We start from the raw sequence: 20,857 nt of genomic DNA, 5'->3' as shown, positions 1-20,857 counted from the left end.
AGTGGTGAGGGAGGGGGGAACACCACGCAGCGGTCGGCCGTGTGGGAGGCAGGATTGATTGCGGGGTGGGGGGGTGGGGGGCTCCTCGTTGTGTCTGCTGTGTCCCAAGTGCTTCCCGCAGGTCTAACCTGCGCCGTGAGCGTGTCTGTGACACACAGAGAGGCAGGGGTGGGGTGGGGAGGGCGCAGAGTCTGCCCTCTGCCTGGATCCTTCTGATGGTTTTCTGGGGTGGGGGGAGGTTGCTGTCAGCACCCAGTTCTCTGGATTGCGAAGTCCGCCCTGGTGAGACGTCAGACGGCGCTTGCTCTGTGACCAGTGCCCTCGCTCAGGCTTGGGCCTTCTTGTGTGGGGGCCCGAGGTGGGGCACGGGGGGCCGATGTCTTTTCCTCCCGCTCCTTCCTTCCCAGCGGGACGGAGGGGACTGGGGAACAGGACCCGTGGGAGTCCGGTGCGGGGACAGGGAGGCACCAGCGTTCAGGGGGACACGGGGGGGGGGGGAGGCTTGCTCTCGTCAGGTGCGTCCCCCGGGAGCCCGAGTGGCCACTCGCGGGGCCAGAAGCCTCCCGTCCCCTCAGCTGCTGCGTGCCTGGCTCTGGACAGGGAACCGGCCTGTGCAGTGGACACTGCACGACAGCCCACAGCCCTCTTAGCCACAGTCACACGTGTCCCTTGGAGGGGCCTTTCCCCGTGTCCCCCAACAGCTGAGAGGCACAGGGCCAGGGTCCCCAGGGAGTTCTGAGGAAACACACCTTCCTGGGTTTAGGAGGAAGGGCAGCCCCCAGCTCATGTCATGAGACCGGTGTGTGATCCCACAAGTGGACGAGGACAGAACAGAGCAGGACAGGCCGGCGTGTCCTGTAGACAGATTCTGGACACCTCCCAGGCGACGTCGTCCGTTCACCAGGCGAGGGCACTGACGGCAGAGGGGCTAAGGGCACGAGGGGGCAGCCAGGCTGCATGGGGACCTGGCACAGTGGGCGCAGGATGCCAGCTGCAAGGCGGACTCGGCAGGGGGCAGCTGGGGGCACAGGAGACCGAAACAAGCCACGTGTGTCTAAGCAGAATGAGAGCGACTGACCGCTGGCCAGGGAGCTGGGTCTGGAGGCTGCTTTGGGCTCCGGGCTGGGGGGTTCTGGGCTGGGGGGGACACAGGTGAAGGGAGTCACGTGGGAGGAGGTACTGGGGGGGGGTCACACAGAACGTTGAGGAGCTGAAGGAGGGGGAGGGGGTAATACAAAGACGGGAACAGGTGGCAGAGACCTGAGGCGAAGGGGCTCGCTGTCCTGTGCGCTGACGTCGGGGTGCGGGGGGGGGACCCTGAGTTGGAGAAGAGGAGCACCCACCCCCAGAGGGAGCCAGGCAGCAGCTGCACGAGGTCGGGTGCTCACGAGGTCGGGTGCTCAGGCAGTGAGGGCCCCCGGCGCCCTGGGGAGGCGTTCTCGGGCACTGTGGGGGGCCAGCAGCGTGTCCCACAGGGCTTGGGGACAAAGGCCAGCCTCCCTGGTTTGGAGGGGGCAGGGCGACTTGGCACTAGCAAACCCCCCCCCCCATTTGTCTGTGTGTGTGCAGAGTGCAGTTGTCACATTAGGTTCAGGCGCACGGCCTGGGATCAGACGTCGACTTCACTTGCCGAGTGACCATCTCAGGGAGCCCCGTCTGCTCCGTGTTGCTGTTCCCCGTGCTGCACTCGATGTTGCTGACGGCCCTGTAACCACATCTGTGCCTGACAACCCCTCCTCCTCCTGGCAGCCACCAGAATGCTGGGTGCCAAGTCTGTGTCTGGTCTGCTTGTTGGGGTCCCCTCTCAAGCCCCCCGTCTGGGAGGCCCTGTGGTCCTGCTCTGACCTGTCGCCGAGCACAGCGCCCTCTACAGGTGCAGCCATGCTGCTGCGGGGGGCGGAGTCATGGTCCCTGTGTCCGCACTGCGTCACCTCGATGCAGCTGACGCTGGTCTGTGGGTCCACACTCGGGCTCCCCATCTGGACTGCTGTAAGGCTGCAGGGAACATACATGTACTGGTCTTTCCAATGAGGTGTTGTGGGCTTCTTGGTCTATTGAGAAGTGGAGTTCCTGGGTCCTTCTGTCTCTCGTTATAGCCTAGTATTGCTACCCTAGCTTTTTTCTATTTCAATGTTCATGAAATGTCTTTTCCCGGCCCTTCATTTTCTTGGGGGGTTTCTGAAGTGAGTCTCTTGTAAACTGCACGTGTAAAAAAGCCTGGTTTCGTGACCCACTCAGCCCAAGCGTTGTCTTTTGCATTTAAAGTTACTGTTGATATGTATTTATTACCACCTTATTATTTGTATTTTATGTGTTTTTTTTTTCTTTTCCTTAAAGCCCCTTTCCTGTTTCTTGTAATACTGGTTTGGGGGTGGTGAACCTCTTGAACTTTTTTTGGTCTGGGTCGCTGTGTGTCCCAGAGAGAATCATCCCCAGGACTGACTGGTCTGTAACAACTGTATCCATTCCTTTCATCACCTCCCAGCCCTCTCCCCTCTGGCCACCAGCTGTTCTCTGTTGACCAGTCTGTTTTGTTCCTGTCCTCACTGCTTTCAGAGCCCACAGACAAGTGAAATCGTGTGGTTTGCCTTCCTGAGCTCACTTAGCACAGCCTCTAGCCCGTCTGCGCTGCCACAGAAGGGACACCCTCATTCTTCATGACTGAGCTCTATTCTGCCGTCCGCAGACACCCCGGTTTTTTACCCACAGGTCTGCTGACGGGCACTTCCGCTGCCTCCGAACCTCGCGTGTTGTAACTATGCAGTGAACTCAGGAGTGTTTTTTTTTTTTGAAATTAGTGTTTTGGGTTTCTTTTACTGGGTCAAAGGCAGCTCCACTGTTAACTTTCTGAGGAACCCACACTGTTCCCCACGGCAGTCGGCACTGGTAAGTGGGGGGGGGGGGGCTCGGGAGGGGCCTCCCCTAAGAGGGGCTGTTTCCATGCTGTCTGTGTGAACATGTTGAAGTGTTCTCTAGTGAAATGTAAACACGATATTTTGTTTGGTTTGGGGTTCCTTGTTTTCTACAGAGGTTCCTGGCCACTGTGGAAAGTCACAGTCACAGCACCCAAACCCAGGGGAGGACAAGCCGGGTCCACAGCTGTGCGTCCGGACAGCCCACAGGTGAGCAAAACACAAGAGTAAACTGTGTCACACACAACCATGAACCTGCTTCTACCCCAGTCTACACAGAGGGGATTTCTGGGCAAAAGGAAAACGAACCAGCTTCTGTGTCCTGACACCAGGCGCAGTGTGTGACCTGTGGTCAAGTTTCTGCCGGCTCCTCCTTGCGATCCCGGTCAGCGACACCGCAGGACGGCATGGACGGTGGGCAGGTGCCTGGGAGAATGGCCGATGGTCTGGGTCCCCGGTGCCTCCGAGGCCATGTGTGCCCATGGGTCCTCCCAGATTGTGGTGACAAGAACAGAGGCCTGGTGCGCACGGGTTTCTGCACAAAATTATTAGAAAACGCCCAGGTTCTTGGCTGATGGTCATTCCACACAGACGGACACAAGACAGAGGCCCGTGGGCCCGGCAGGGACCCTGCAGGGTGGAGAGCTCGCCCGGCCCAGCCACCTTGCCACACCACGGAAAGCACGGTCTTCTTTCTCCAGATTTCAGGTGAACAACGTCACAGTTTTATTCAGCATTATGGTACAGAACAGTTCTATAGCAATTACTAAACGAATTAAAGTAATTCCAAAAGATCCTGCATCCCTTCCCATGATCTGAAAGCCGTAGTTTCCTGCCAATCCACTCAAGTCACCGGGCTGCCGTGTCGGGACCAGACGAGCAACGCACAAGCCCACAGCGGCTGGAGCTCGTGGTAAAGGACTATCTTGTCTCTCCTTAAAAATACATAATCCTTTTATTTATATTGCAGTAAAAGTGAACGTCATCGACACAGAGGACGGGAAGGGGAGCTACTTAACTTCTGAATGTCCAATAATTTAACCCTACCTGGACCGGACCACAGGACGCGAGCGGAGTCTCTAACACTTACTCTCGGAAGTCAGGTTGACTCTTTGGGGACACACGGTGACGGGACTGGGAGCCACACTCCGCTTGCGGGCAGCCTCCCGCCGACACCGAGCGCACCCTCGGCCAGCCCGGCCGCGCGGGACCGGGCCCCACGGAGGGAAGACTTTGGATTGTCTATTTAGAATGCAGGTAATGAGCAATGAATCAAAATTTATTTTAAGTGCACTTTTACATGCTTTTGTGTTTATAAACAACGAACTTCCTAACTTTCTTGCAACAGGCTTGACTCACCATTTCTTTTGGCCAAATGCACTTTTCCCCAGTAAACGTGAAACAACAACAACGACGACGACACAGGAGAACAGAAGCCACCCCGTCCTCTCGCCGACGCGGAGAGGGCGCACGGAGCGGCCACCGCGAGACGCACGGACGACACTGGCACAAGGCTCCACCTGCTGCGGGGACTGCGGGCTGTCCCCCCGCCTCCTCCCTTCTCTACTTCACAGAAAACTCTTTGGGGACTAGAACAGCAGCAAATGCATCACACTGTTTTTCAAGACTTCAAGTTTCAAAAGCAAATCTTTTTTTTTTTTCTTTAAAAAAAAAAAAATACAGTTCCTGATTTGAGTTAGATACAGGGATGAAAAATAGCACATACTTACTTGAAGGTTATGGTCTACCCTCAGTGGTGGTCCTTGCCTTACAAGAGTTTAGTTGGTATATATTTTTTGTCAATACTCAAAAAGGCTCAACCTCAAGCAGTAATAAACACAAGCAAAAGTGATTTAACCATTAAAATAAATATTCAGAACCTCTCTGTACATACAGGTGAAAGAATGAGTAATACTTTCACGCAGAAAAATAATGATAATAAAGGGTTTGTTCGTAAGTAGCTGACATCTGCTGTTCAGCCCGCATGTCCCCAGTGAAGAAGGGAGGCACAGACACAGGTGACTACTGCGGGTCACTATCTTACAGCCATGAGTGCTGGGCGCCACTGCCACCTCCTCGACGCGGGACAGTGGCACGATCTCTTCCATCTCCGCGCTCCTACAGCATGCCAAACCCTTTGGCGTAAGTGATGGCCTTCAACAACCTCTCCTTGAGTTTTTCTTTGCTTGAATATTCCGGAAGTAAAAGGACATTAAAGCAAGTATGAGACGTAGGTAACCTAGACGGAGAGAAAGGGAAGGAGGTGAGTCAGAGGAAGCGGCTCAGGCCCGCGGGACGCTACTTCCCGAGGCCGCGCCGGGCACGCGTGCCGAGCACACAGACGAGCTGTGCGCCTGCAAGACAGCTGCCGACATCTGTCTGCGCAGCTCCGTCTGCGGGGGGACGGCGGTCACTGAGCAACCACGCTCGGCACTGACCTCAGAGCCCCAGCCCGCTCGAGAGCGGGGTTGGTTACAGGGCGGTGACGAAACTGTCACATGGAGGTCATGTTCAAATCTGGTTCTCAGGACTCCAAATTACACTTTACTCCTTACTGGACATACTGCTAGGGACACGACTGTGTAAGGAACTCGAGGATGAATATAACAGGTTCACATTCATGCCCACACGTATTAAATAATGCAGAATGCTAACGGGTGTTTCTGTGCTGGGCCCGGCGGCCAGGATGCCGCTGACACACGGTGAGCACAGCCCGCGTGGTGATGGTGACAGTGGAGGTGCGACAGCCTTCGCGGCCTCAGCTTGGCCACTCTACGTGTCACATAACGTGGCTTTCTGTGAAAACTGGGAACCAGAACGGATTCGTGCCAATCTGCAAGATCCGCAGATCAGGCGAGCGCTGCGGTGCTCCTCCCAGGGCCGGGTGAGCCCGTGAGCTGGCGCTCCATGGCCCTGGCCCACACGCGCAGTGGTGCACGGCCCGGCTGCGACCCCCCCATTACCGTTCCGTGTCGGGGCCGTTTTTGGCAATGATCATCTTCAGCTTCCCCAGGCCGCCCACGGGCGCGCGGTCAGTGCCAGTGGTGAACTGCAAGAACAGCCGCTTCTGCTCGTCCGTGAATGCGTGGACGATCTCCCAGAACTCCCTATGGGCAGAGAGGGGCTGAGCTTAGTGCGGCCACACTAGCAGTCACAGGCGCGGATGGGGGTTTAGGGTCAGGAGCCCTGAGGAGTCACCTCTGGTCACCTGTGACCAGGAGTCTCACGGGTGTGCATTTATCTGAAGGAAACAGTCATGTAAACTGTAGTCCGTTAGAAATATATAATTGGTAACAAACACGACAAATCCAAGGACAAGAGACCCTCGTCCTCCCTTCTCCCCGTCTGCTGGGGACAGGCTAGGACACATCACCCACCCACACCGTCCGTGTCTGACACACAGCAGGGCCCTCCATGCCCTAGAGCACTGGCATCGAGAGCAGGTCCTGCAGGGAGAATGGGGGGCTGGCCGTGTTGTTCCAGCCTGGCATCCTGAAGGTCTGAGGGTCCTTGTTCTAGGTACTTCCTCTAACAACACGCCTGCGCCAGGAGGGGGAGCTGGAAGGGAGCTTGTGGGGGGCCCACGCCTGGTGGTGCCCGGGCACACCTGCACCCGCGGTCCAGGGTACAGACCCTCCCACAGGTGCCTGCTGTCCGCTCCCCCGTTCTTACACAGGGGTGGGAAACAGATGACCAGTACCTGGTGCTACTGAGCCTATGAAAACATCCAAACACACTGAAAACAAAACCTGCCACAAGGAAACCTCAAAGATCCTGATGGTGAATTTCATCAAATAGTTAAGAATAAATTAATCCTAATCTTACACTATTTCTGGAAGTACTCTTTTCAAACCATAGGACAGGCAGCAATACTTAATAAACATATACAAGAAAAGGAAATCACAGAGATAAAACAACTCTTAACAGAGTAATTTATTTATACACTAGCCAACATGACTCAGTGAGACTTACCTAGGAAAGAGCGATCAGCATCGCCCAGTTCAGTGGGACTGATCCCATTAGCAGAGGGCTCAGATGGGAATCCCACCACACCTCTAAAGCAGAAACTCACTACTCCTCAAAAGCAGCTGCAGCCCCTGCTCTCAGCCCAGGGGCAGGGACCCTGGTCGCCAACAGGCAGAACTGGCGGAGCGTCACCAGCAAGGAGACCACGCACATACCTGCTTGAGGCTCAATGTGGTCACACGGTGCTTCCATGAATGCTGTGCTTTAAAGTTCACGTTTTATATCCAGGCTTTAAAAGTAACATTTCCATTCCTTTATATTACTGGTAAGTTTTAGCAAAACTAAATTTTTATAGCACTGAAAATACAATTCTTCAGTGGTGTTCCATGTTACGTTGGTCGTTTTTAGTTGAAATGTATCAGTTTCAAAGTTTTTTATTCATTTCACTTGCGTGACTTCTGAATACTTTACAGGGAAACACGGAGATGCGCCCGTGTCCTGCCTGAGCCGTGTGGCTCGGAGCCGCTGGGACGCTTGGGGACACCCTCCCCTCACACCTGCCAGTCTTCGTGGGTCCCCTGTGACCTCAGGCTAGCAGCACAACGTAAGCTCAAAACTGCTACTAAAAGTGGCCAAGTGTTACTAGGAAGAGGAAATACCAGTAGCTTCACAAATAATGATAAAAAAGTAAAATCTATTTTAAAGTCCTTTTTCTAGACACACACGCATTCTGGGGTGCACACACTGGGTCGCGGGCAGTACCCCTCAGAGCACGCGTGCAGAGTAGGATGCATGTCCCCAGCGTCCTTGCCTCACCTGCGTGGGCACCGCAGCCTCAGGGCAGGACAGCGCCCCCTGGAGGAGGGAGGACGGAGCGGGAGAGACGGGGCACCGGGGGCACAGCGGAAACGGGCACCTCGCACAAGGGAGGCAGCAAGAGCTCAGAGCAGAGCTCGGGGGGGGGGGGGTGTCTGCCCACCCCCCTCTACCCAGCGGTGAGCACCGGCCACACGTGACCCCGTGTGAGGTCATTCACACCAACACAGAAGAAAACATGCAACTCACATGAAACACTTCATTCAGGAACAGATCAAAACAAGTGACTATTCTAAACCCGTTTCTAAATCTAGAGGCTGAGTCTGTGACTCTGCTTATTGGAGGCGATGCCCAAAGACAGGCCTACCCGTGAAGCACACGTCCCTCTGGGGACTATGAATGAGAGGACACCTGCCAAGGACACATTTGAGACAGGGTCACAGCCAAAACACACAAATGACTCGTACATTTAAACAGCAGACCCTCTCAATTTAAGACAGGCAGAGGGCCTGAGCAACATCTCTGTCCACACAGAGGACGTCCCGCTGTCTCACAGACACAGAAGACACTCAACATCACTGGTCACCAAGGAGACACAGCATCAACCTGCCCCATCGGAATGGCTGTCCGACAACCAGCACAGGCAAGGGTGTGCAGAGGGGAGCCCGTGGCCTGCTGCGGATGTGGCTGGGCAGGCCCTGGGCAGCGGCGTGGACAGTCTCAAAAAGTAAAAACCAGAGCTGCCCGCCACCCCACAGGTGCAGTCTGGGTCTCTGCCTGATGAGAACAGCCCAGGGCGATGCCCACAGCCTCGGTCCTCAGAGCAGCGCTGCTGATGGCGGCCAGGCCGCTGACACAGAACACGCAACCCGGCTCTCACACACACACGCTGACACACAGAACACGCGACCTGGCTCTCACACACACACGCTGACACACAGAACACGCGACCTGGCTCTCACAACGCTGACACACAGAACACGCGACCCGGCTCTCACACACGCTGACACAGAACACGCGACCCGGCTCTCTCACACACGCTGACACAGAACACGCGACCTGGCTCTCACACACAGCACCACACAGCTCGGCCACAACAGTGAAACCTTCCCCTTTGTGACAGCGCCGTGGGCCCAGCTAAAATAAGAGGGAAACGCTGAATGATCTCACTGAAGTGAGAAACCTAGAAACACACCAGGAACAAGCTCACAGCCTGGTAGCTGCCGAGAAGTGGGGAGCCACAAAGGACAGACACTCCATTGTGACCGCATGGCTTGGCAGACACAGCCCGGGGACAGTGCCGGGCGGGTGCTGGTGGACTTCCTGCGGGGTCACTCCCGGAGTCCTACAACTGTCTAACCACTAGGTTGCACACTGAAACTAACAAGTACATGTCAACTAGAATAAAAAAACAAAACTTTAATTTTAAATAAAAGGATAGTCATTAAAAGGAAAATTCAGCCTCACCTGATGAGAACAGAGTCCCTGGTGTAGCCACCATCGTACTCGGTCGTCTCTTCCAGGGCTTGGAAGTCTAGATTCTGCAAATTCAAAACCAGAGGTCTTCACCCTGTCACGCCACAGCCCCGCCCACCACGCCCGCACCATCAGGCCACAGCCCCGCCCACCACACCCACGCCGTGCACGCCACAGCCCCGCCCACCACGCCTGCGCCGCGCCTGCACACACGCCCGCTTACCCGGCTCCCGCAGATCAGCAGCTCGATCTCCTCCGGTCTGAACAAGTACTTTAAGGGGGACTCGTTGGTCACCATGTGGAAACCTCTCCGAAAAGCCTTGAACTGTTTTTCTACCGACTTATTGAGGATGTAGTCAGAATAGAGATTGACAAATTCCTGCAGAGGACACCAACCACAAGAACGTCTTACACACTACACGAACAAACTCAACAGGCAGCCGCACTACGGGGCTTTTAAAATTACTTTTCTATTTTCCCATAACAAAAAATATTCAAGAATATTTTTAGAATTCAAATTCTATACTTAGAAAAACAAAAAAATACTTTTAACCTTTTCACGGCTCTGCAATAGCAGCGTTAACCTGCAGACAGGCCACATACTTCAAGTAATGAATACAAGTTTCCATTTTGATAGTTTATAAAACAAAACAGTATCAAAGCCAGTGTGCAGGCAGGTGTGAAGTCCACGCCCCCAGGTGTGCACACACAGGCGTGCAGAGCCTGCCGCACAGGCCGGGGCGGGGCAGGGACATCGCGTTCTGTGTCCAGAGCACCCAGGAGCTGCCTGTGGCTTCCAGCTCAGCGACAGTTTGCTCCACTTGACACGCGAGCCCCTAAACCACCTCACGAAAGGGAGATGCACTCTCCATCTAGTACTTTATCAGAAGTTATAACACTATGAACGTGTCTGTGAGGGAACTGTGTGCACACATCCCGACTATCCTGCTGTGTTCTCCGTTCTACTCCCTGCTTTCCAGATGCTCACCTTTCTAGTCAACAGAAAACACCATGTGATTCCAGATGACTTCTTGGAAGTGTCCCTAAGCTGCATGCATGTGTGCACGTGGCATACGACTGTCCTTGTGTGGAGACAGGGACCGTCCCGAGGCCCCCACACGCCCAGCCTGGCTTCCACCACGGCCACACGCTGCAACCCCTCGCTCCCTGAAGGCCAGGGCCGGCCCACAGGTCCTCACACCAGCCACACCCAGACGCGGCCACACTGGCCACTGTGCTCACGGGGAACTGGGAGCCTGACCTCTGGGGTCTCGGTGTGGACTAGACTAGAAGCTTCTTCTAAAATTATAAGCAGTACATAATTAGAAAGTCTGTTCATAAAGAGACCAAGACAGTGATGTAGAAACATCCCCTACCTTGCGGTTCTCATTGGTGATGGGGATTGTGTCACCCTTGTCCTTCAGATTGTACATCATGGGGTTCCCAAACAGGTCCGTCTGGGATATCTGGAACGTGATCATCATGTCGTCCTCCACGTTCCCCTCGTACCCCAGCAGATCTCTCAGGCTCTGGTAGAGCACCTAGCCGGACACAGGGGGGACACAGGGGGACGGTCAGCACACTCAGCACAGAGCCAGAGCGCACCGTGTGCAGCTCTTCTCGAGAGAACCCCGACAGTACGAGCTCAAACCCAGCTAGCCAACCCTGCCCCCTACTAGTCCACAAAACTAGAGGCTCTGGCTCAGCGGTCGAGCGTCGGCCCAGCGTGTGGCAGTCTCGGGTTCGATTCCCGGCCAGGGCACACAGAAGCACCCATCTGCTCTACCCCTCCCCCTCTCCTTCCTCTGTCTCTTTCTTCCCCTCCTGCAGCCAAGGCTCCATTGGAGCAAAGTTGGCCCGGGCGCTGGGGATGGCTCCTTGGCCTCTGCCTCAGGCACTAGAATGGCTCTGGTTGCAACAGAGCGATGCCCCAAGATAGGCAGAGCATCGCCCCCTGGTGGGCGTACCAGGTGGATCCCGGTCGGGCACATGTGGGAGTCTGTCTGACTGCCTCCCCGTTTCCAACTTCAGAAAAATACTAAAAAAAACCCACAAAAAACAAAACTAAACTAAAGACTGGGTCACTGCCAAGGCCCCCCACTGGGAGAGTGCAGTCAGCACTGTGGCCCAAGTCACAACAACTCTGGGGACTTGGGGACAGCAGACACACCACAAGCCACCACCAAGCCCCTCACACAGGACAGCGCCCACCTCACCGGGCAATCTCACCACTCCATTAAAAATCAAACTGACCCGATGTTTAAGAACCCTACACAGTCAATGTCATAAAGCCTGCTGCTGACTGGTCTATCTATAAAATTTCCCCTCTGAGGTTTTAAAAGTGTTCAAAGCACTTCAGACAACAGTAAAAAGATTCAACAACAGTCACAAAGGTAGTGCGAGGAAAGACTTACGGGGTGAGAGTCTCCAAGGTCTCGGAAAGTTCCTTTTTTCCCCATTAGCTTCCTGTAGACAACCATGGGAAAATGCACATCCAGTATACAGTTATTGTAAATAGCCAGACCCAGAACAATGCCAATCAGAGTGAACTGACCCTCAGTTTCAAAAGAGGACGGGTTAAACCAAAACAACTTTGTGGATTCATCATATGTGAACATACCTACAAGAAACGATTTTTAAAAACACATTACTCTTGTATTTTATTAAAGACCAGCGAACAGTACAAATACAAAATAATGAACACAAGTCAACTTATACGCAACAGGTTATAAAACATTTTTTTTCTTTATTGCATTAGCACTTGAGAAACCAAAGTTCAAATACATTATAAACTGTGGCAAAGGCAGGACTCTATATATTTAAAGCCAAAGAAACAAAGTAATAAGCACTTCTTGTGGCATTTTCCAAGAAGTGTGAGGAAATGTTCATTCACTGCAAGCTCTCTAATTTTCTATGAACACAAATGCATGCATGTGCAGCCCTACTGGACCGAATCACTGGAAAATGCAAAAAAAAAAAAGTTATCATATTTGAAAATATTTCACTTATAAAAACATTTAATCCATACATCCTGTTTAAAAATTTGGATTTAAGGAAAAGTTTGTTTTATTCAGAGTTGCACATGGTCCCAAGAAGGGTCCCAGCACCTTTCTAACCCAGTCCGGCGAGATACACTCCACGGACTCAGGTCATGTCCAGAACTCAGCGCTGCTTCACATGCATGGGGATCGTGAACAATGAGCACACCAGTTGTGTCTGCAAGCCTCTCTCGGGCTCCTGGGGTCTCTGCTACGCAAAACACAAGCTTGGGCACCCTCTTTTGTGTCACTCATTTAAAAATAGAAATCTTTGGGTTTGCCTATGTAAATAACCATTAACAAGGCAGAATTACCTTCCTCCCTTTAGAGGAACATCCAAGGAAAAGGTTAAAAAGTCTTGTAATTGAATTTACAACTTTATTTTACTAAAATGGTTTTCAGTAGACACTTGAAAACCAAATAAAAACAGTTTAAGAACTAGATCTAACAAGGGGGGAGGGGAACAACTAGAACACACTTCAGAGGTCAGGGCAGCACACAAATTAATTTTAAGATTTTTAACAGCTTAAAAATAGTTCTTGATTTTTACTTAGAGTTCAATGTGAAAGGAACTTTAAAATGCCCCATTCATCACAAGAGCCTAAATTAAGCTAGGACATTTTTTTAATGCAATTTAATGTTCCTAACAGTTTGAATATTCACTTTGTACTTGAATTTCACAGTTCACATTTAAACTTTTCTTACAGGCCTAAATTACCACACACATCAGCATACTAAAAGATTCACTTAGTTAAAAATATAGTATTAACAGACTCAAAACCAGTCTAAAATAACTGCGACTAATGAATTTGATGCCGTTTCACAAATGTGTATGCCTTTGGTCTCAAAAGCAACAAACTACAAATTAATCATATTAATAAGACACAGGTCACTCTTCTCATCCCTGTGGGAAAGATAATTGAAAGCAGAAGGAGATTCCACTTTGGACACATTATTTTCAGATATCAGGATAAAACACCATGAAGGGGTGCAGCTCTTCTAGAATTTTCTTTTTTGCTATTTCTCTGCCATCATCTCAGTTACCGCACACCAAGCAAAATGTGTCGTGTTTTTTCTTAGAAGCATTCTGCATGTAATGTAAATATACTTTATCGCTAATGTTTAACATTTCTAGTTGCCTAAGAATCTAGTTTTAAGGCTCGCCAAGTTTACAAAGCTGGCACATTAATTTTGTCTCAAAAGGGCATGGTTTCATGTGTCTTAGTTTACTCTGAATACATTATATACAAGTGAGACAGTCTTCTGATTACTAATTAACATTAGCTAGGATACAGTCTTACCACAGCTCTATTTGTCATGAACTCAACATGTCTAGTTCCAGTTACAGACACACACACACACACACACACACACACGGCCCACGGAGACCCGGCACAGAACAGTGGACCCCTGTGCACACCGAGCCTGTGGACTGGGCAGGATCCCACGCCCACCCTCCCGGTTCTGAGCGCACGACCGGGACCAGCCTTTCTGTGTCACTGTCACGCAGTCAGCTCTACACGCGAGCACACCCGCACGGGGCTCTCCTGGGAAATGCTGCCCAGCCCCCACCCAGGGCTCCTCCCCACCCTCCCACTCCACCTTTCAGGGGGACCTCAGCTCCCCCTCCTCTGGGAGCAGGTGTGACCAGGTGCGGGACAGAACAGGTTCCGTGTTCACTGTGGCCCCCCTCGCTGACGGGGCAGCAGGGCGCTGTCACACGAGACGGCCTCTGGTCAGACCGGGAGTCTGTGACTCTACCTCAGGAATGCTGGGAGTCTGATAAATGTCCTAGACTAAAGAACAAACCCCCACACTGGGCCACTCCAAGGTGCTTCCCATAAGGCTCACTAAGAGATCTCGGTGTAAGTACCCGGCTCAAAGTCTAAGCAAGACCCTGACTCAGCGCATGAGGTCAGCCAGTCCCAGACCCCACATTCAGTCAGGACCGGCGACCCTGGGTGGCCCACACCAGACCGCCGAGGACACTGACAAACCCAGGCGGACTAGCTCTTAACCCTACAAGACAGGACACGGTGACACAGCACTGCAATATTTACCGATGTCGGGATTGAAGATCTCCTCCACAACCAGCTGGAAGAACTCCTTGGAGACGCCTCCCTCGTCCACTCCTTGCTCCCCTTCGAACTCCACGTAGAGCTGCTTCTTCAGGTCCGCCGGGTTCTCCATGGCGATCATCTCCAGCTGGGGGGAGCAGACAGGGGTGACTGCCGCGGCCGGGGGGGCCGGGGGGCCGGAGGGGCCGGGCGCCAGCGCGGAGAGCCCGCCGCGGAAAACAGAAGCAAACTGATAAAAAGCCAGTGAGGACACGGGCTTCGTCCTTGGGTGGAAGCTGACACAGAATCATAGAAGGGTGGCTCTGACCACCGATGTCCTATGACATTAGCATGTCACAGAAAATCAGAATCGGATGTTCTGTTCCGTGTGGCCGAGAAACCTAGGCTGGAGGGGGTAAGTGACTGGTTTCAGTCAAGACAATGGAACAGAGCAGTGTGACTTCAAAACTGCTGGCTATCTAGATTAGATTTTCATCTTAGAATAGAAGCTCAAGATGTCTTAATATCTGTTGAGCCAAAAATTAAGCAATTTCAATTAAAAACACACTAGATGAGCAGGAAAGGCACTGATCTCTTTCTTACACTCATGCTTCACATAAATCACCACTGTTTAGTGAGTCAGACGCATTTTTACATCCCCTATTGTTAAAAGCAGCAGATGAGACCTGGCTCGCTCAGATCCTTCCTCTTGACTTCTGGTAAGTTACCAAACCCCTAGTAGCTGCCGTTTCAACTGTAAATCTTTACCAGTTACTTCCCCTGTATCTGTAGAATAATGAACACACAGTGATTAATCTGTCATTGTGGGAGAAATCATAAAATCACCAGATTCTAACGTGAAATATTTATACTACACTTTGTCGTTTTATGCTTCTGAAATATACTAACAGCACACCCGACTACCATCGCCTTATTTACTGAATTAACTTTAAATGCCTTCTGGCTGTTCAATTGCCAAAACAGAGTTATTTAAGGATGCTCAGCTCAGCTCAGGTTACCGGCAACTGTTCCAACTAAAATTTTGAAAATATTTTTAGGCTAATGGAGAAATGGATGTATTTGGTCCTAAAGCAATCACTTGGGTTAAGGGCACTGGTTTGGACATTCTGCTGTGTCCACAGAGACACACAAGTTCATGGGTCTCGCTGGGGCGGCCCCGCCCACCACGCAGTGTGCCACCCCACCTGCTGTCCACTTTCTGCAGAGCTCAGGGCTCGTGATCGATCTCGCTTCCTTCTGCCTGAAGTGCTTCCCATGACAACCAAGGCCAACTTCCCCTCCTTCTTCAGCAAGCAGAGCCTGCCTGCAGGGTCCCACCAACTCCACCTCTGCTCTCCCCCGGGTGCAGAGAGAACTTAAGGCAATGTGTCCTGTTATTATGATAACTTTTTTTTTTTTTTTTGCTCTAAAATAAGTAGAATAATGAGCTACTTACTGTCTGAAGCCCTGAGGTGAGCCCCCTGCATGCTGTCCTCTGAGAACTACCTCTCGTCCTGACTTTATTGTAACGGTTCCCCCTGCATGCTGTCCTCCGAGAACTACCTCTCGTCCTGACTTTATTGTAACGGTTCCCCAGTTCCCTTCAGCTGGACTGAAATCCCAGCAGTGCCGACACCAGAAGGCGGCCCCGAGGTGACAACACAGAAGCATGCAGCACGCCATGCCCGGCGCTGTTCTGAGCACTGTGCCCACTGCATCACTGAACTTCCTGCGCCAGCTCACCAGGCTGGCAACACCATCTGAGCTTGGGCCGTTCGGGGACCTGCTGCAGTGGGCCAGTCAGCAGTGGCCGAGAGGAGAGAGGAGGAGAGAGGGACAGTCCAGGCAGGGGCTCCCGCTCCTGCTCCGCCCCGTCGCGCCCTGCCTCGCCCACCTCTCACCGGGGACCAGCGCTCTTTTTGAAAAATTGAGTGATTTATATTTTTATCTTTATGCTTGCCTGTATTTTATTTTATTCTTTTTACAATAAATATATATTAGTTTTAGAAACAGGATGTATTCAAATGTAAATATATAAAAAAAAGAAGAATGGTTTGAAAAGCCGCTAGCGACTGAATTCTGCAGGTGAAAACTTCCCGATTACTGGTTTTCAGTTATTCTCAAATATAAATACATGGGTGGGCAAAATGCTGTGTCGTTTTGGGGTAAGGTGCCAAAGAACTGGAAAACTTAGTGTTGGCAATGCCATTTTAAAGAGGAAAAACCAGGCATTGAAAGAATAGAGGTTATCTGAAGAACTTCCTTTGCCTTTCAATAAGAGACGATGTTTACATACCCTACACTGATTTTAACTCTTCCTCCCTTCCTGGAATCCTGAGAGTGACATACACCTCTAGACTAGGGGTAGTCAACCTTTTTATACCTACCGCCCACTTCTGTATCCCTGTTAGTAGTAAAATTTTCTAACTGCCCACCAGTTCCACAGTAATGGTGATTTATAAAGTAGGGAAGTAACTTCACTTTATAAAATTTATAAAGCAGAGTTATAGCAAGTTAAAGCATATAATAATTACCAAGTACTTTATGTCAAATTTTCGCTAAGTTTGGCAGAATAAATCTTTATAAAATAACTTACTATAGTTAAATCTATCTTTTTATTGATACTTTGGTCGCTCCGCTAACTGCCCACCATGAAAGCTGGAATGCCCACTAGTGGGTGGTAGGGACCAGGTTGACTACCACTGATCTAGACAAAGGAATGGGAGGTAGACACTAAAAGATTTGTGAATGTCTTTGATATGTAAAACGACATCACTATTGTGTTACCTTGTAAGTTTTAATATGTAGGAATGTTTTTTATAGATCCTATAGACAAATGTTATAAGCTCGTTAATAATTGATTATTGTGTCATGTGTCCCCTTCCTTTTCCCCCCAACCTGTATGTGATCAAGTGTATAGAACTAGCCTCAGAGCTATATTCAACACTACATGATCTGGGTCAGCTATGCCCCGTGTAAGTCATATGCCGCTGGCTTATTAATAAATCGCCTCTTAAAAATTCTTCTGTATCCTGCCTTGGTGTCTCTACTTAACCCTGGAATTAAGGTTCGCTACTTTACAACAGTCTATATAGCCATCAGTAGCCAATCCACCTTTGTAAAAATTACTTTGAATTGTGGTAACATATATACCATAAATTCAGCAGCAAGCATTTTGACAACAGCTATCATCAAGTAACAGACTACATTTATTTTTCTTAAAAATAACCACTCTCGAAACCTGAAGATGGCAGCGGAGTAGGCAGACAGACTCCCAGCTCACACCACCGAACTAGATTACAAACTAATTTATGAACAATCAGTGTGAAAAACCAAATCTGGACTACAAGAACAGCTCTCAAAAGCCAAGGAGCAGTCTGACCTGTGGTGGCGCAGTGAATAAAGCGTCGACCTGGAAATGCTGAGGTCACTGTTCGAAACCCTGGGCTTGCCTGGTCAAGGCACATATGGGAGTTGATGCTTCCTGCTCCCCCTCCCTTCTCTCTCTCTATCTCTCTCTCTCCCTCTCTGTCTCTCTCTCCTCTCTAAAAATAAATAAATAAAATTAAAAAAAAAAACCAACCAAGGAGCAAAGAAGCAGCCACAACAAACCTGGTAGGGAGCACCTGGATCTCCCCTGCTTACAGAAACGGGGGGGGGGGGGGGGTGAGGCTGAGAGCCCAGAGGGGATCTCACTCCAGGTAAAAAGAGCAGAAAATACTGCTCTCAGCCACTTGCCTGGCGACCAGGGAGCGAGACGTGTTGAAAAGGCCCGCTTGTCTTCCAAAAAGAAAGGGGAGAAAGAGAGAGAGACAGAGAGTGAGGGGCAGGGGAATGCAGGGAACAACCTCGAAAGCTGACTCATCAAGGGCTGGAGGCAGCCATAGCAGGGGGAGGGGCTGATCCTTCACAAAAGTCAAAGTGCTTCCAGGTCACAGATCTCCAGACATCTCTCCAGCTCCAATCAGCTCAACAAGACACAGATGAAAACAAGAGGTGGGGAGGAGGGGCAGTAACTCAGGTCTCCATGGAGATCTGAGATACACCTCCCCCTACTGAAGCTGAGAAAGCAACCCAACCCCAGAGAGATTAACTGGCAGAAGAGGCCTTCAGAGTCTCAGGTTACACCCAATGCATTTCTGGATACAGTTTCAAATAAGCCCCCTGCTGAGATCAGTAAACAAGACTATCTATCACCTGTTAAGAAAACAAACAAATCAAGACTTCAAAGCGGCCCAAATCCGAAAGTGGGTTACAAATAATAGCTGATGCCAACCCAAGAAGACCTAGAAATAACACAATTGAAAACTGGAGGCAGACAACACCAAGCCTAGACTCAACCAGCTCTACAAAGAAAACACCCAAACACACAGACACAATGAGAAGACAGAGAAGTGCAATCCAAATGAATCAACAAGAGAAACATCCAGGAAGTGAACTGAGTTATATGGATATAACCAAACTTCTGGATGCGGAGTTCAAAATAATGATTGTAAGGATGCTTAGGGATCTTAGAACAACAATAAATGGTCATTACGAACACCTAAATAAAGAAATAGCAAGTATAAAAAAGGATATTGAAATATTAAAAAAGAATCAGTCGGAGATGACAAATACAATATCAGAAATGAAGACCACATGGAAGGAATTGAAAACAGGATGGATAGAGCTGAGGATCGAATCAGTGAGTTCGAGGACAACTGGAATAAAGGCATGAAAGCAGAGAAGAAAAAAGAAAAGAGACTCAAAAAGTCTCAGGAAACTCAGCTCTGTGACAACATGAGAAATAACATCCGTATCATAGGGGTTCCTGAAGAAGAAGAGAAAGAACAAGGGATAGAGGCTTTGTTCAAGCATATCATAGCTGAAACTTCCCTAAATTAATGCAGGAGAAACTCTCACAAGTTCAAGAAGGACAGAGAACTCCATTAAAGAGAAACCCAAAGAAACCTACACCAAGACACATCATAATTAAAATAACAAAGCTTAGTGATAAAGAGAAAATATTAAAAGCTGCTAGAGAAGAGAAGGCTATCATCTACAATGGAGCCCCCATAAGGATGACATCTGACTTCTCAACAAAAACACTTGAGGCCAGAAGGGAATGGCAAGAAATATTCAAAGTAATGCAGAACAAGAACCTACAACCAAGACTACTTTATCCAGCAAGGCTATCATTTAAAATCGAAGGAGCTTAAAAGATTCCCAGACAAAAAATAACTCAAGGAATTCATTACAACCAAATCAATGCTGCAGGAAATGTTAAGGGACCTGTTATAAACAGATCAAAGGGGGTAAAGAATATAGCAAAAGAGGAATACAGCTTTAAAGAATAAAATGGCACTAAACAACTACATATCAATAACCTTAAATGTAAATGGATTAAATGATCCAATCAAAAGACATAGGGTAGCTGCATGGATAAGAAAACAGGACCTGTACATATGCTGTCTACAAGAGACACACCTTAAAACAAAAGATGCACATAGATTGAAGGTAAAAAGATAGAAAAAAACATTTCATGCAAATGGAAATGGAAAAAAAAGCTGGGGTAGCAATACTTATATGACAAAATGGACTTTAAAACAAGGAATATAGTAAGAGATAAAGAAGGCCACTACATAATGATAAAGGGAGCAATCCAACAGGAAGGTATAACCATTATAAATATCTACACACCTAATATAGGAGGACCTAAATATATAAAGCAGACTTTGATGAATATAAAGGGCGAAATCAACAGCAATACTATAATAGTAGGGCATTTTAATATCCCACTAACATCGCTAGATAGATCGTCAAGAAAGAAAATTAACAAAGAAACAGCAGACTTAAAGGACACATTAGATCAACTCGATTTAACAGACATCTTCAGAACCTTTCACCCTAAAGCAGCAGAATATACATTCTTTTCAATCGCTCATGGTACATTCTCTAGGATAGACTACATGTTAGGGCACAAAAGTGGTCTCAACAAATTTAAGAAGATTGAAGTCATACCAAGCACATTCTCTGATCACAATGGCATGAAACTAGAAATCAACCACAACAGAAAAGCTCAAAAATTCTCAAACACATGGAAACTAAATAGCAGTTTGTAAAATAACAAATGGATTAAGAATGAGATCAAATAAGAAATGAAAAAATTCCTAGAAACGAATGATAATGAGCATACAACAACTCAAAATTTATGGGACACAGCAAAAGCAGTACTGAGAGGGAAGTTCACAGCACTACAGGCACACTTTAAGAAGCTAGAAACAGCTCAAATAAACAACTTAACCCTGCATCTAAAAGAACTAGAAAAAGAACAGCAAGTAAAGTCCAAATGTAGTAGAAGGAAGGAAATAATAAAGATCAGAGCAGAAATAAATGACATAGAGGCTAAAGAAACAATACAGAGGATCAATGAAACTAGGAGCTGGTTCTTTGAAAAGGTAAACAAGATCAATGAACCTTTAACTAGACTCACAGAAAAAAAAAAAGAGGACTCAAATAAAATTAGAAATGAGAGTGGAGAAATAACAACTGACACAACAGAAATACAAAATATTGTTAAGAAAATACTATGAAGAACTGTATGCCAAAAAAC

At 49.3% G+C, this 20,857-nt stretch overlaps 1 protein-coding gene across 1 annotated transcript in view; it reads right to left on the bottom strand.

Annotated features, from left to right (window-relative positions):
- Positions 1 to 3,614: 3,614 nt before the first annotated feature.
- UBE3A (ubiquitin protein ligase E3A) overlaps positions 3,615 to 20,857 on the bottom strand; it is a 65,854-nt gene continuing 48,611 nt past the window's right edge. The window contains exons 7-13 of the mRNA XM_066355692.1: positions 14,269 to 14,413; positions 11,585 to 11,790; positions 10,547 to 10,711; positions 9,394 to 9,549; positions 9,162 to 9,235; positions 5,876 to 6,019; positions 3,615 to 5,151 (exon numbers count right to left, since the gene is read on the bottom strand). Coding sequence (XP_066211789.1) covers positions 5,031 to 5,151; positions 5,876 to 6,019; positions 9,162 to 9,235; positions 9,394 to 9,549; positions 10,547 to 10,711; positions 11,585 to 11,790; positions 14,269 to 14,413 — 1,011 coding nt within the window. The 3' untranslated portion in view covers positions 3,615 to 5,030. The remainder of the gene's footprint in view (positions 5,152 to 5,875; positions 6,020 to 9,161; positions 9,236 to 9,393; positions 9,550 to 10,546; positions 10,712 to 11,584; positions 11,791 to 14,268; positions 14,414 to 20,857) is intronic.

This window comes from Saccopteryx leptura, chromosome 13, assembly GCF_036850995.1.
Source record: "Saccopteryx leptura isolate mSacLep1 chromosome 13, mSacLep1_pri_phased_curated, whole genome shotgun sequence".
Classification (NCBI taxonomy): Eukaryota; Metazoa; Chordata; class Mammalia; order Chiroptera; family Emballonuridae; genus Saccopteryx; species Saccopteryx leptura.
Note: the sequence above shows the minus strand (reverse complement) of the source record. Positions and strands in the feature narration are given on the sequence as shown.